The sequence below is a fragment of the Larus michahellis genome, chromosome W (genome assembly GCF_964199755.1).
Source record: "Larus michahellis chromosome W, bLarMic1.1, whole genome shotgun sequence".
NCBI lineage: Eukaryota > Metazoa > Chordata > Aves > Charadriiformes > Laridae > Larus > Larus michahellis.
In genome coordinates, this window is record NC_133929.1 from 14,875,155 (window position 1) to 14,886,174 (window position 11,020).

Genomic DNA, 11,020 nt, shown 5'->3' on the forward strand with positions numbered 1-11,020 from the left:
TGTCATATTTTTGATTGTCTTTCCCAATAATGACTTATGCACTAAATCACAATTGCTTATGTCTGCTCAGTCCACTGTTTTGTCCCTGATACTACCTGGTATGTCTTAAGAAAAAACTTAAACAGTGCAAGTTCAGCTGCCTTATTTTGGTGGGAACAGAGCAACAAAATAAAGGCTTTAAATATGATTTGGTCACCCTTTGTAAATGATTACAGGCATTTGTGTGAACAATTACTTTCAGTATCTCATCTGCATGTGCTGCTTAAAGCCTGTCCCCCAGAGATGGACACTGGAGGCTCACCTAGTGTCTCTACAGAATGTTTTAATTGAGAATGGCATGGTCCAACTAAGTGCTCATTATCTTTCATGTTAGCAGGAAGATAGTTCACTGAATTTTGCAGTTAAGCTTGTAAATCTTAATTTTCCCCACAGCCTTTTTTATTTTACATTATAACAGTTTGGTAAGTGCCACTTGAACCGTGTAGCATGTTGAAAAATAATGTTGGACTAAATATGGCTTTCTCAAAGAATCTGGGAGTCTAAATGCTGACTTCTGTAGTGTGGATAGCTGGTTTGGTGTCTTCTCTACAACTTTCCTGTACAGACAGATAAATGCTTCAAGGTTATGAAGAGGCAGACTAAAATAGCATACTGATGTCTCTACAAATACCATATAGTAAGTGTCTGACCTAGCCAAAACACTTCTGACATGGGAGTGCCCTGACTACCAGACATACCATGCTTTTGCATGTGCAGTTCATGCTCCAGATTCTATAGAGGAGCTGCTGCTCTGCTTTATAAACACTATTAGCAGTTGTAGAAATGCTGGTTCTTAGAGCTGGATTGCAGATATCTGCCATAGTACACAACTTAAACCAAGCAGGTGGTTTCCTGGTATACTGGAGCAGAAGCCACTAATGGATTAGATGTTATTCCCCTGTTGCTCTTGGACTCATTGACTAGGTTGTCTGTGTTGTCTAATCAACTTACATCACAGGTTTGTTTTAACTGTGTATTGATTTTTGCTAATTCCTTCCAAGTGTTATAATGTAATTTATTTTGTAGTGCATAAATTTGAAAACTGGTGATGCAAAGGCAGGATGTGGATGTGTTGGAAGGTGTCCAGCGGAGGGCCGCAAAGATGATCAGAGGGCTGGAGCACCTCTCCTATGAGGACAGGCTGAGAGAGCTGGGGTTCTTCAGCCTGGAGAAGAGAAGGCTCTGGGGAGACCTTATAGCAGCCTTCCAGTACCTAAAGGGGGCCTACAGGAAAGATGGGTGTTACCAAAGACAGGTCTCTGCTTTGTTTCTAACCATATGCTAACTAAGATGTTGTTTGTTTCCTATTAACCTTCTTACTGTGTGAGAAAATAGCTAATTACTGACTCTCTTACTGTGTGAGAAAATGGCTAGTCACTGAGCTGATGTTACAGATGGTGATAATGAGGAGACAGTCAGGAGTAGCTAATCACCAAGGATGGGATAACAAGTAGTAGTTAATCACTTCAAGGTTCTTCTATGCATCAAGTATGTACTCCTATACCACTTAGGACAGAGCTGTGGCTACTTCAAGGAACATCTTTATCATCCTCGAGAAGTTGGCAAACTTACAGTAAACTTTTACTGTCCTGAGATGACTCAATACCTTAAAAGGATAACGTGAGGAAGGGTCTCCTTACCCAAACAACCACCAAGACACTCATGCTTGCGCAGAAGTGTTTTGCTGACGCAGCAAAACTTGATACGTGTGTGCAAAAGGGCTATTTGGTCATCCTAATGAAAATGTAAGCCTAGGTGGAGTTATGTATTAGGTAGGTGGAATTATGAGAATCTTTTGTGTATAAATAATGGGTGAATATCCCCGGTAAGGTGTGCTAGATTTGTGGGTTTTCCCCCTAGCACCCTATGTCAAATAAAGCAATATCTCCTCTTTAAACTACTTCTGGTTTCAAGGGCTTTTATTTCAGGTAACAGTTTTGGCGACCCAGGTGGGACTTAGCGTATAGGCTTGGTGTTTGACTGCTTCTCATTGCTGTAGGGAATCACAAGCAGAACTGTAGCACGCACTGGACCTCTTCTCCAGGGATTTCCCTGGTGATTCCCTGTCGGGTGGTGAGTAGCCAGCTGAGCAACAAGTTGAGATATTGTATGGTAAAAATTGTATGGTAACCCCCCAGAGTAAATCATACCAGAAAGGATATGCGTCAGTCGGTTAATTGGTATTTGCAGCTGGGGGAAGAGATGGGAATTTTTGCCCCACTCTGGAAAAGGATCAGTGTGCACTTTGTAGATGAAAGGGACATTGGAAGAGAGAATGTCCCCAGAATAGACTTCAGAAACGATTTCCCTGAAATGTGGAAAATCCCAAGGTAACAGAGTTGCTCACTCTGGATCAGGATTCCGAGTGGCGGGGACCAGGGAAAACCTCAAAAGTGTCCTCAATAGAACCCATGGTTACCCTGAAGTTGGGGAATGAAAAGGTAGAATTTTTAGTAGATACAGGAGCAGCATACTCAGTTTTGAATTCTTGTAAAGGAAAATTAATCAGTGAAAATATTTCTATTATTGGCGCTACAGGGAATAGAGAAATAAGGCTTTTCTTTCAACCTATGAAATGTGGATATGGATCTCGAGGTTTTTATGCATAAGTTCCTGTATGTACCCGATTGCCCTATGCCATTATTGGGAAGGGATCTATTAAGTAAACTTAATGCTCAGATTGTATTTGAAGATAATCATATCCATGTGCAAATACCAGAAGAAAAAGCATTGGAGGTGCAAGTCTTCTTATGCCAGCAAAACAAATATGTACAGACATCTACAGTCCTGGAGGAAGTGATGAATGTAGTGAATCCTCTTGTATGGGAAGCGGGAATGCCGGGACAATCTAAAGCAGCAGAACCGGTAAAAATTGACTTAAAGCTGAATGCACAACTGGTAAGATGAAAACAATATCCAATAAAATTAGAAGCAAAAAGAGGACTTGAACCATTGATAGAAAAGTTTATTAAATACAGACTGTTGTGGGAATGTCAATCAGAATATAATACTCCCATTTTACCAGTAAAGAAGCCGCATACTGATGAGTATAGATTAGCCACTACTGAGTGTAAATCTTGGACCAATCCGTATACTCTGCTGACCACCATAAAGGAAACAGATCAATGGTTTACTGTATTGGATTTAAAGGATGCTTTCTTTTGTATCCCACTAAAAGAAGAAAGTCAGAAGTAGTTTGCCTTTGAGTGGGAAAGTCCCACTATGGGATGAAAAACACAGTTATGTTGGACTGCATTACTGCAAGGACTTAAGAATAGTCCCACGATTTTTGGCAATCAGCTGGCTAAAGACTTAGAGAACTGGCAGAAAGAAATTGTGACAGTAACCTTGTTACAGTATGTGGATGACATTCTCCTGGGGACACAGACAAAACCCGATTGTGTGCAATATACAATTGATCTCTTGAATTTTCTGGGAGCAGCTGGATATTGAGTATCTCAGAAGAAGGCTCAAGCGGTGCAACAAACTGTTATTTATCTGGGTTTTACGATTATGCAGGGAGAACAGAGCCTGGGAATAGAGCGGAAAGAAGCAATCTGTCAAATACCTGAACCAAACTCTAAACAGGAGCTGAGAGCGTTTCTGGAAATGGCCGGATGGTGTCGCCTGTGGATCACTAATTTCAGCTTGTTAGCGGAAACCCTTGTATGAAGCTATCAAGGGACCTGGAAATCTCCTAGAATGGACTCCGGAAAGCAGACAATCGTTTGTTCAATTGAAACGTGCGCTCATGGGTGCCCCGGCTCTCGGACTACCAAACCTGGAAGAACCTTTTGAGTTATTTGTTTACGAGAAACAACATATTGCTTTGCGAGTACTGATTCAGAAGACCGGATCCTGGAAAAGACCAGTAGGATATTTTTCCAAGCAACTGGACCAAGTAAGTAAAGGTTGGCCTTCTTGTTTGCGGGCGGTGGCAGCTACTGTAATGCTCATACAAGAGGCGTGGAAGTTAACCCTGGGACGGAAGCTGATCGTTCAGGTACCACATGTGGTGGCTACTGTTTTAGAGCAAAAAGGGGGGCATTGGTTGTCCCCTAGCTGAATGATGAAATATCAAGCTGTTTTATTAGAACAGGATGATGTAGAATTAAAAGCAACTTCAGTACTGAACACGGCAACCTTGTTACCTTTACTGGGTGAGACAGAACATGACTGTTTAGAATAAACCTGTTCAATTGTTATTAGTCAAGCGGATTTAAAGGATGAACCTATAGACTCAGCAGAAATGAATCTATTTGTGGAGGGGAGTAGTTTTGTTGATAATGGAACTAGGAAGGCAGGATATGCTGTAATCCTAGAAGAAGTAGTTATAGAGGCAGAAGCACTCCCTCTAGGAACTTCAGCACAAAAAACAGAATTAATTGCACTAATCAGAGCTTTAGAAATAGCAGCTGGGAAAATTGCAAACACATGGACTGACTCGAAATATGCTTTTGGGGTGTTGCATGCACTTAGGGCGTTGTGGAAGGAAAGAGGTCTCCTGTCTACTCAAGGAACACCAGTTAGATATGGAAACTTAAAGAAGTTATTAGAAGTGGTGCAATTGCCTAAACAAATTGCTGTAATGCACTGTGAGGCTCATCAATTCGGCAACTCTTTCATCATTACAGGAAATTGAAAGGTGGATATGACTGCCAGGCAAGCTGCAGAACAGAAAATCCTTGGGATGTGGCCTGAAAGATATCAACATCTAAGTCAGCCTCTCAAGTATACAGAAAGGGATGAACAATTAGCTAAGTTTGTTAATGTCTGATAAGGATGAAAATGAATGGTGGATGACCAAGGATCAGCGTGTGATATTACCTGAGAATCTTATGAGATATTTTAGAGAAAACCCATAAAGAAACTCATTGGGGAATGGAGGCTTTAATAGATAATACTGAGACTTGTGCTCTGGGAGTGGGAATGACCAGTATTGCAAAAAGTGTTGTAAGCAAATGTGAAATATGTCAGAAGAATAATCCCCATAGTAAGCAGAGATCCCCACCAGGAGCAATAAAGAAAGGAAATATACCAGGGGATTACTGGCAAATTAATTTTTCTGAGCTTCTCGGGCAAGTCAGGTACGGGTACTTGTTGGTACTAGTAGATACCTTTTCTGGATGGCCTGAAGCTTTTCCCTGCTGTACCAACCAGGCACGGGAGGTAGTGAAGGTATTACTAAGGGAAGTTATTCCAAGGTTTGGAATCCTGATTGGGATGTCATCAGATAGGGGACCACACTTTGTGGCAGAAGTGGTTTGGGCTTTAGTAAGGGTTTTAGGGGTAAAATGGGATTTGCATGCCCCTTGGAGAGACCCCAATCAAGTGGGCAAGTAGAAAAATGAATCAAATGTTAAAAAGACAGATCAGTAAGATTTGTCAGGAAACACAACTGAAGTGGTCGGATGCTCTCCCTTCAGCTCTGTTAAGGGCCAGGATCACTCCTAGGTCTAAGGAAAAAGTTAGCCCATTTGAAATACTCTATGGGTGACCAGAGTCTGTCTCGTGAGCCAGGGAATGAGATAATATTAGCAAAACAGCATACCAAAGAATATGTAATCTCTCTAGGAAAAGTTCTTTCTTCCCTTAATAGGTATCTGCATCAGAAGACACCTGTCAGGCTAGATGCAGTAGTTCATCCATTTCAGATATGAAAAACTGGAGTGATGAACCCTTGAAAGAGAAGTGGAAAGGACCTTTTCAAGTTCTTTTAATGACTTACACAGTTGTGAAATTAGACAGAGTGAAGTCTTGGATTTATTATACCAGAGTTAAGAAAGGTTTGGCACCTGATAACTGGGAAAGGAAATAGTTTCCCAGGGATGCAATCTGTTAAAGCTGAGACTGAGATGGAAGACTGTATGAATAATACACAGGAAATATCTGAATTCTGCAAAGGACCTGCACACATATTATATTGTTCTATATTGGAGTAGGACTTTTTATTTCAATTTGTTTCTTAGTGATAGTTGTCTTGGGATTTTAGGTTTTGTGTGTCTTTATGTGCTTCTGCAGTGTATAATCAAAGTATGTGTCTCACTAGCAAATAAGAGTGTGTATTCTTATTATGGGACTTAATTACATATTTTAAAGAAGTCACAAAGGGGGGAATTGTTACCAAAGACAGGTCTCTGCTTTGTTTCTAACCATATGCTAACTAAAATGTTGTTTGTTTCCTATTAACCTTCTTACTGTGTGAGAAAATAGCTAATTACTGACTCTCTTACTGTGTGAGAAAATGGCTAGTCACTGAGCTGATGTTACAGATGGTGATAATGAGGAGACAGTCAGGAGTAGCTAATCACCAAGGATGGGATAACAAGTAGTAGTTAATCACTTCAAGGTTCTTCTATGCATCAAGTATGTACTCCTATACCACTTAGGACAGAGCTGTGGCTACTTCAAGGAACATCTTTATCATCCTCGAGAAGTTGGCAAACTTACAGTAAACTTTTACTGTCCTGAGATGACTCAATACCTTAAAAGGATAACGTGAGGAAGGGTCTCCTTACCCAAACAACCACCAAGACACTCATGCTTGCGCAGAAGTGTTTTGCTGACGCAGCAAAACTTGATACGTGTGTGCAAAAGGGCTATTCGGTCATCCTAATGAAAATGTAAGCCTAGGTGGAGTTATGTATTAGGTAGGTGGAATTATGAGAATCTTTTGTGTATAAATAATGGGTGAATATCCCCGGTAAGGTGTGCTAGATTTGTGGGTTTTCCCCCTAGCACCCTATGTCAAATAAAGCAATATCTCCTCTTTAAACTACTTCTGGTTTCAAGGGCTTTTATTTCAGGTAACATGGGGAGGGATTCTATCAGGGAGTGGAGTGATAGGATGAGGGGTAACAGTTCTAAAGTGAAAGAGGGGATATTTAGATTAGATATTAGGAAGAAATTCTTTACTGTGAGTGTGGTGAGGCACTGGAACAGGTTGTCCAGGGAAGCTGTGGATGCCCCATCCCTGGAAGTGTTCAAGACCAGGCTGGATGGGGCTTTGAGCAGCCTGGTCCAGTGGGAGGTGTCCCTGCCCATGGCAGGGGGGTTGGAACAAGATGATCTTTAAGGTCCCTTCTAACCTCAACCATTCTATGATCTTCATCACTTGCTCTGTTTTTTATGGTAGATGCAGGACGTCTACTTGTGTAACTCCCAAGTATTCTGTTAGGAAGGTTAAGGATTCCTCACAAGGCTGTATGTTAGTGTAACTTGTCTGTCTTTAAAATGAGACACAGAGGTTAACTTGTCAAGCACTTTTTTTTTTGCTTGATACTGGCATGAGTTGTATGCTGTTCTTACTTTAATACTGATGCTGAAATTTAGCAAGCTTTACCTGTGTACTTTAAATGTTGGAAATATCAAAAGGTCCCTTGAAGAAAAGTGTTCTGTTTTTAGAGCTTCTCTTTTCACATAGTAACTGAAAAGTAACCTTCAGAACAAAACTTGCATACTTTCTGTAACAGGAATTTGTAGGAAATCTCTTGCCATTTGTAGTGGTAATTGGGGAGGGTGGGGGATGGAGGGGACAAGTCTTCCAAATTTCAAAGCATAGCATGCTAATTTGGAGCTGTATTGAGTATCTTGAATTGCAGACTGTTTAAGAAGACACATCCTTACCCTTCCCTGATAAGGGGCAGAAGGCCCTCCAAGCCTTCAATGGAATGCCTCAAATGCTTGCAAGGAAACAAATAATGCAGGCCTGGCCTTCAAAGAACTGATAAGGCTCAGGCATCTGAGAAGTGTGGGAGGACTGCTTTGTGAAGACAGGATAGTTCTGCCACTCGTGTGGTGAGTTTGCTAATTCTTGGTTCTCGAGGCCATTGTGTCCAATAAGTGACCTTTGCTTCATTATTTGTGAAATGCATATGAAAGTGCACACCCCTGCATATGCTAATGAAGATTATAGATATATAATTTGGAAAAATTGAAGGAGTACAAGGTGTGTCCTACTCTGCTGGGAATGGTCTGGGCCCATGATAATTGGCATAATCCAGAAGCAGTGGCAAGTCATATCACTACCCTTGCAAAGGAGCAAAAGCTGCGGTTAGGTAAAGGAAAAGCTATAGTGTATGCAGTATTAGGGGCAGCGCTGACCGCAGCCCAGGAGGACAAACACTTGACCAGGAAAATGGAAGGAGAGAAAATAAAATCCTTGCAAGAGAAAATTGAAATTTTGCAAAATCAATTAGCAACTCAGCGACTACATGCGGCTCTGTCGGATGCCCCGGACCAAGAAAAAAAATCTTATGGCCTGAACTAGAGGAGAGTGAATGAGAAACCTGTGACCAGATGGATCTTAACCCTTTCCTGGATAATGAACTGGGATTTACAAGTCTGGCAAAATTGGCTAATAGACCTTTGTATCTGACAAAGGAGTTAGAGATGAGCTGGAAAATTTTTTTACCCCCAAAATGAGGAGGCAACATTGAGACCTCTAATTAAGACTAAGACCTACTGATAATAGTCAGGCAGGGGCAGCCCCGCAAGTTACCACCTGAACAATACTATTAAAAATCCAGGAAAAAATATACTAGACTAGCTCAAGAAACTGAATATGTATGGGAGGGTATCGTTGACTGGCAGAGACCGGATTTTATTGTCAGAAGATAAGGCACAGGGGTATTGGGGGCCTGGGGTGTTTTTGACCACTGAGTTGCATATTGGGCAGGGGGGTTAGATCCCATGGAACAAGGTGACCCAGTGTGTATTGAGATTCCAACTATAAACCACTTAACCGAAAGCCTGCAAAAGACTGCCTGTCTCCAGTTAATGTATGACAGGCATTTAGTGTCCTGGCAACCCTCTCTGATGTTACTAAATGCAAATCCTGACAGAATGACTTCCCTGATCTGAGGTTTGCCTGACTCTTTAAAACCATATGTGGTCCAACTCCAGGACTGTTTGCAGGACACATTAGGCCCAAGGGGAGGGAGATGGAATCAGCGGGGGGGGCTATGACCTGGGTGGAGGTGGCACAAGAATTGATTAGATATGGCCGAAGGATGGGCCTTATGGGGAATTGGGTAAATCTAAACTCACTGTGCGTAGAGTAGAACAACGTGGGAGGATTGCACACGCCCCCATGAAATCTAGGGGCAAAGAGAAATCTGTTGTGGGTTGAAGGAGTTAAGGAGGGAATTCCCTGGGAGTGATGGATGGCCTACCCACTGCAGCCCTAGAGAAGCTCGTTGGAGCCTGGAAAGATCGAAGGAAATTATCTCCCAGGACAGATCAACTTTCCTGGTGAAAAGGCGAGGCGAGATGGTGCTAACTGTCCCTCTGGACACCAACTGCCCCTGAGGAGGACTTGATTGATCTCAAGTCAGGAAACTGGATGCACCATCCCCAGTAAGCGAGCAGGGGAGGGGGATGGCCAGTGCATTCACCTAAGAAGGCTCACGGACAACAGGAAGGGAGACTTGTTAATTACCTTTCCTCTTGGCCCTTTTAAAACCCCAGTTACATTTTTAGTGGACACTGGTGCTCAGGTCTCAGCACTCTGAGCAGATGTTGCCGAGTGCAATGGCATAGCTGCTGATAAACAGATTTGGGTTACAGATGTTTTTGGAAACTCTAAGCCACGGCCAACGGCCCAGGTTAAGTGCTGGTTACCTGGAAATGAAACTGCAATAGAGGCTCTCATGATTTTGGGAACTTTCCCCACTGATATCCTGGCACTCGATCTTTTAAAGGGATGAGCCTGGGTGGATTCAAAAGTAAGGGAATGGAAATTTGGGCTCCCTACCATCTCTATGAGACTCTTACAGCAAGCGCCTGCATTTCCCCTCTCCAAAACTGTTAATGTAGAACCCTATGCCCTGCCCCTGGGAGCATGGGAAGGGATCACCCCAGTGATAGCTGAACTATGGGAGCAAGGGGTAATTATCCCCACACACTCACCCTATAATTCCCTGGTGTGGCCAATACGTAAGCCCAATGGGAAGTGGCAATTGACAATTGATTACCGGTGTCTGAACACCAACACAGGCCCCTTGACAGCTGCAGTGCCTAACATAGCTGAAAGAATCATACAGCAACAACTGATCATTCTACAACGACCCTTTAAGGTCTTGAAACCTGTGCTGGATGGAGCCCTCTCCCCTGTGAGGGTTGCACAGCGAGAAGCAGTGAGGAAGTGTAGATAGAGGAGGGAACCTGAGCCCCCAAAGTGCTCCAAATACAAGATTCACCCTCTGACCCCCCAGACATGGAATCTTCTCCCTCATGCAAAAAACTTGCCCCTCCATTTGAACCCCACCTGATGAATGTCTGGGTTAGGAATCTGTTGTTGGCTGAAGGAATCGAGAAGCTTATTTGAGCATGGAAAAAACAAAAGAAATTACCCCTCAGGAAATATAGTGAGATAGCAGTAATCTAACAGCAGGCTAGAAAGGAAAAAAAAAAAAAAAAAAAAAAGGGTGTGTGTGTGTGGGGAATGAGGAAAAAAAACAAAACACAAAACCACCCCAACTTTGTCTCCTGTTGTATCAATCTGTTTGCTCCTTTTTTGTGGACTTCTTGGAGACACTCCACAGAATGACTGAACTCTTGCCTTCTTAACCCTTTCATCACTGTATTATGATTGTTTTTTATTTTTAAAAGGATATAAACCCTGAAGACTCTTGTCAACATATATGTGTTGGCAGCCACTGATGCTCATGGGAAGAACCATCGAATCCACACTAGGTGGATCGCCCCACCTTTTTAATTATTTTCCGCTTTGTATATGTTTTACAGGTTATAAACAACCATCGTGGGACTTATATTTTTGATTGTTAAGTGGGTTATTCCTTGCATTGCTTGTCTGATTTTTATTATGCTTGTTCTTGTACTTTACTAGGGAAAGATGGTGTGGGAGAAGTTTGTATTCTTACTTAGTGTATGTATAATCTTGCCTCAGTCAATTGTAAATTTGAATCCCGGTTTTGGCATGGGAGTCGATACAAAGGTTTATGCATATTTGGAACCATAC

The 11,020-nt window shown here is 42.2% G+C and overlaps 1 protein-coding gene across 1 annotated transcript in view; it reads left to right on the top strand.

Annotated features, from left to right (window-relative positions):
- The window catches only part of LOC141735593 (ubiquitin-conjugating enzyme E2 R2-like), a 33,582-nt gene extending 22,569 nt beyond the window's left edge, over positions 1-11,013 (top strand). The window contains exons 2-3 of the mRNA XM_074568619.1: positions 3,559-3,940; positions 10,786-11,013. Of these exons, the coding sequence (XP_074424720.1) occupies positions 3,559-3,711 (153 nt within the window). The 3' untranslated portion in view covers positions 3,712-3,940; positions 10,786-11,013. The remainder of the gene's footprint in view (positions 1-3,558; positions 3,941-10,785) is intronic.
- Positions 11,014-11,020: the final 7 nt, after the last annotated feature.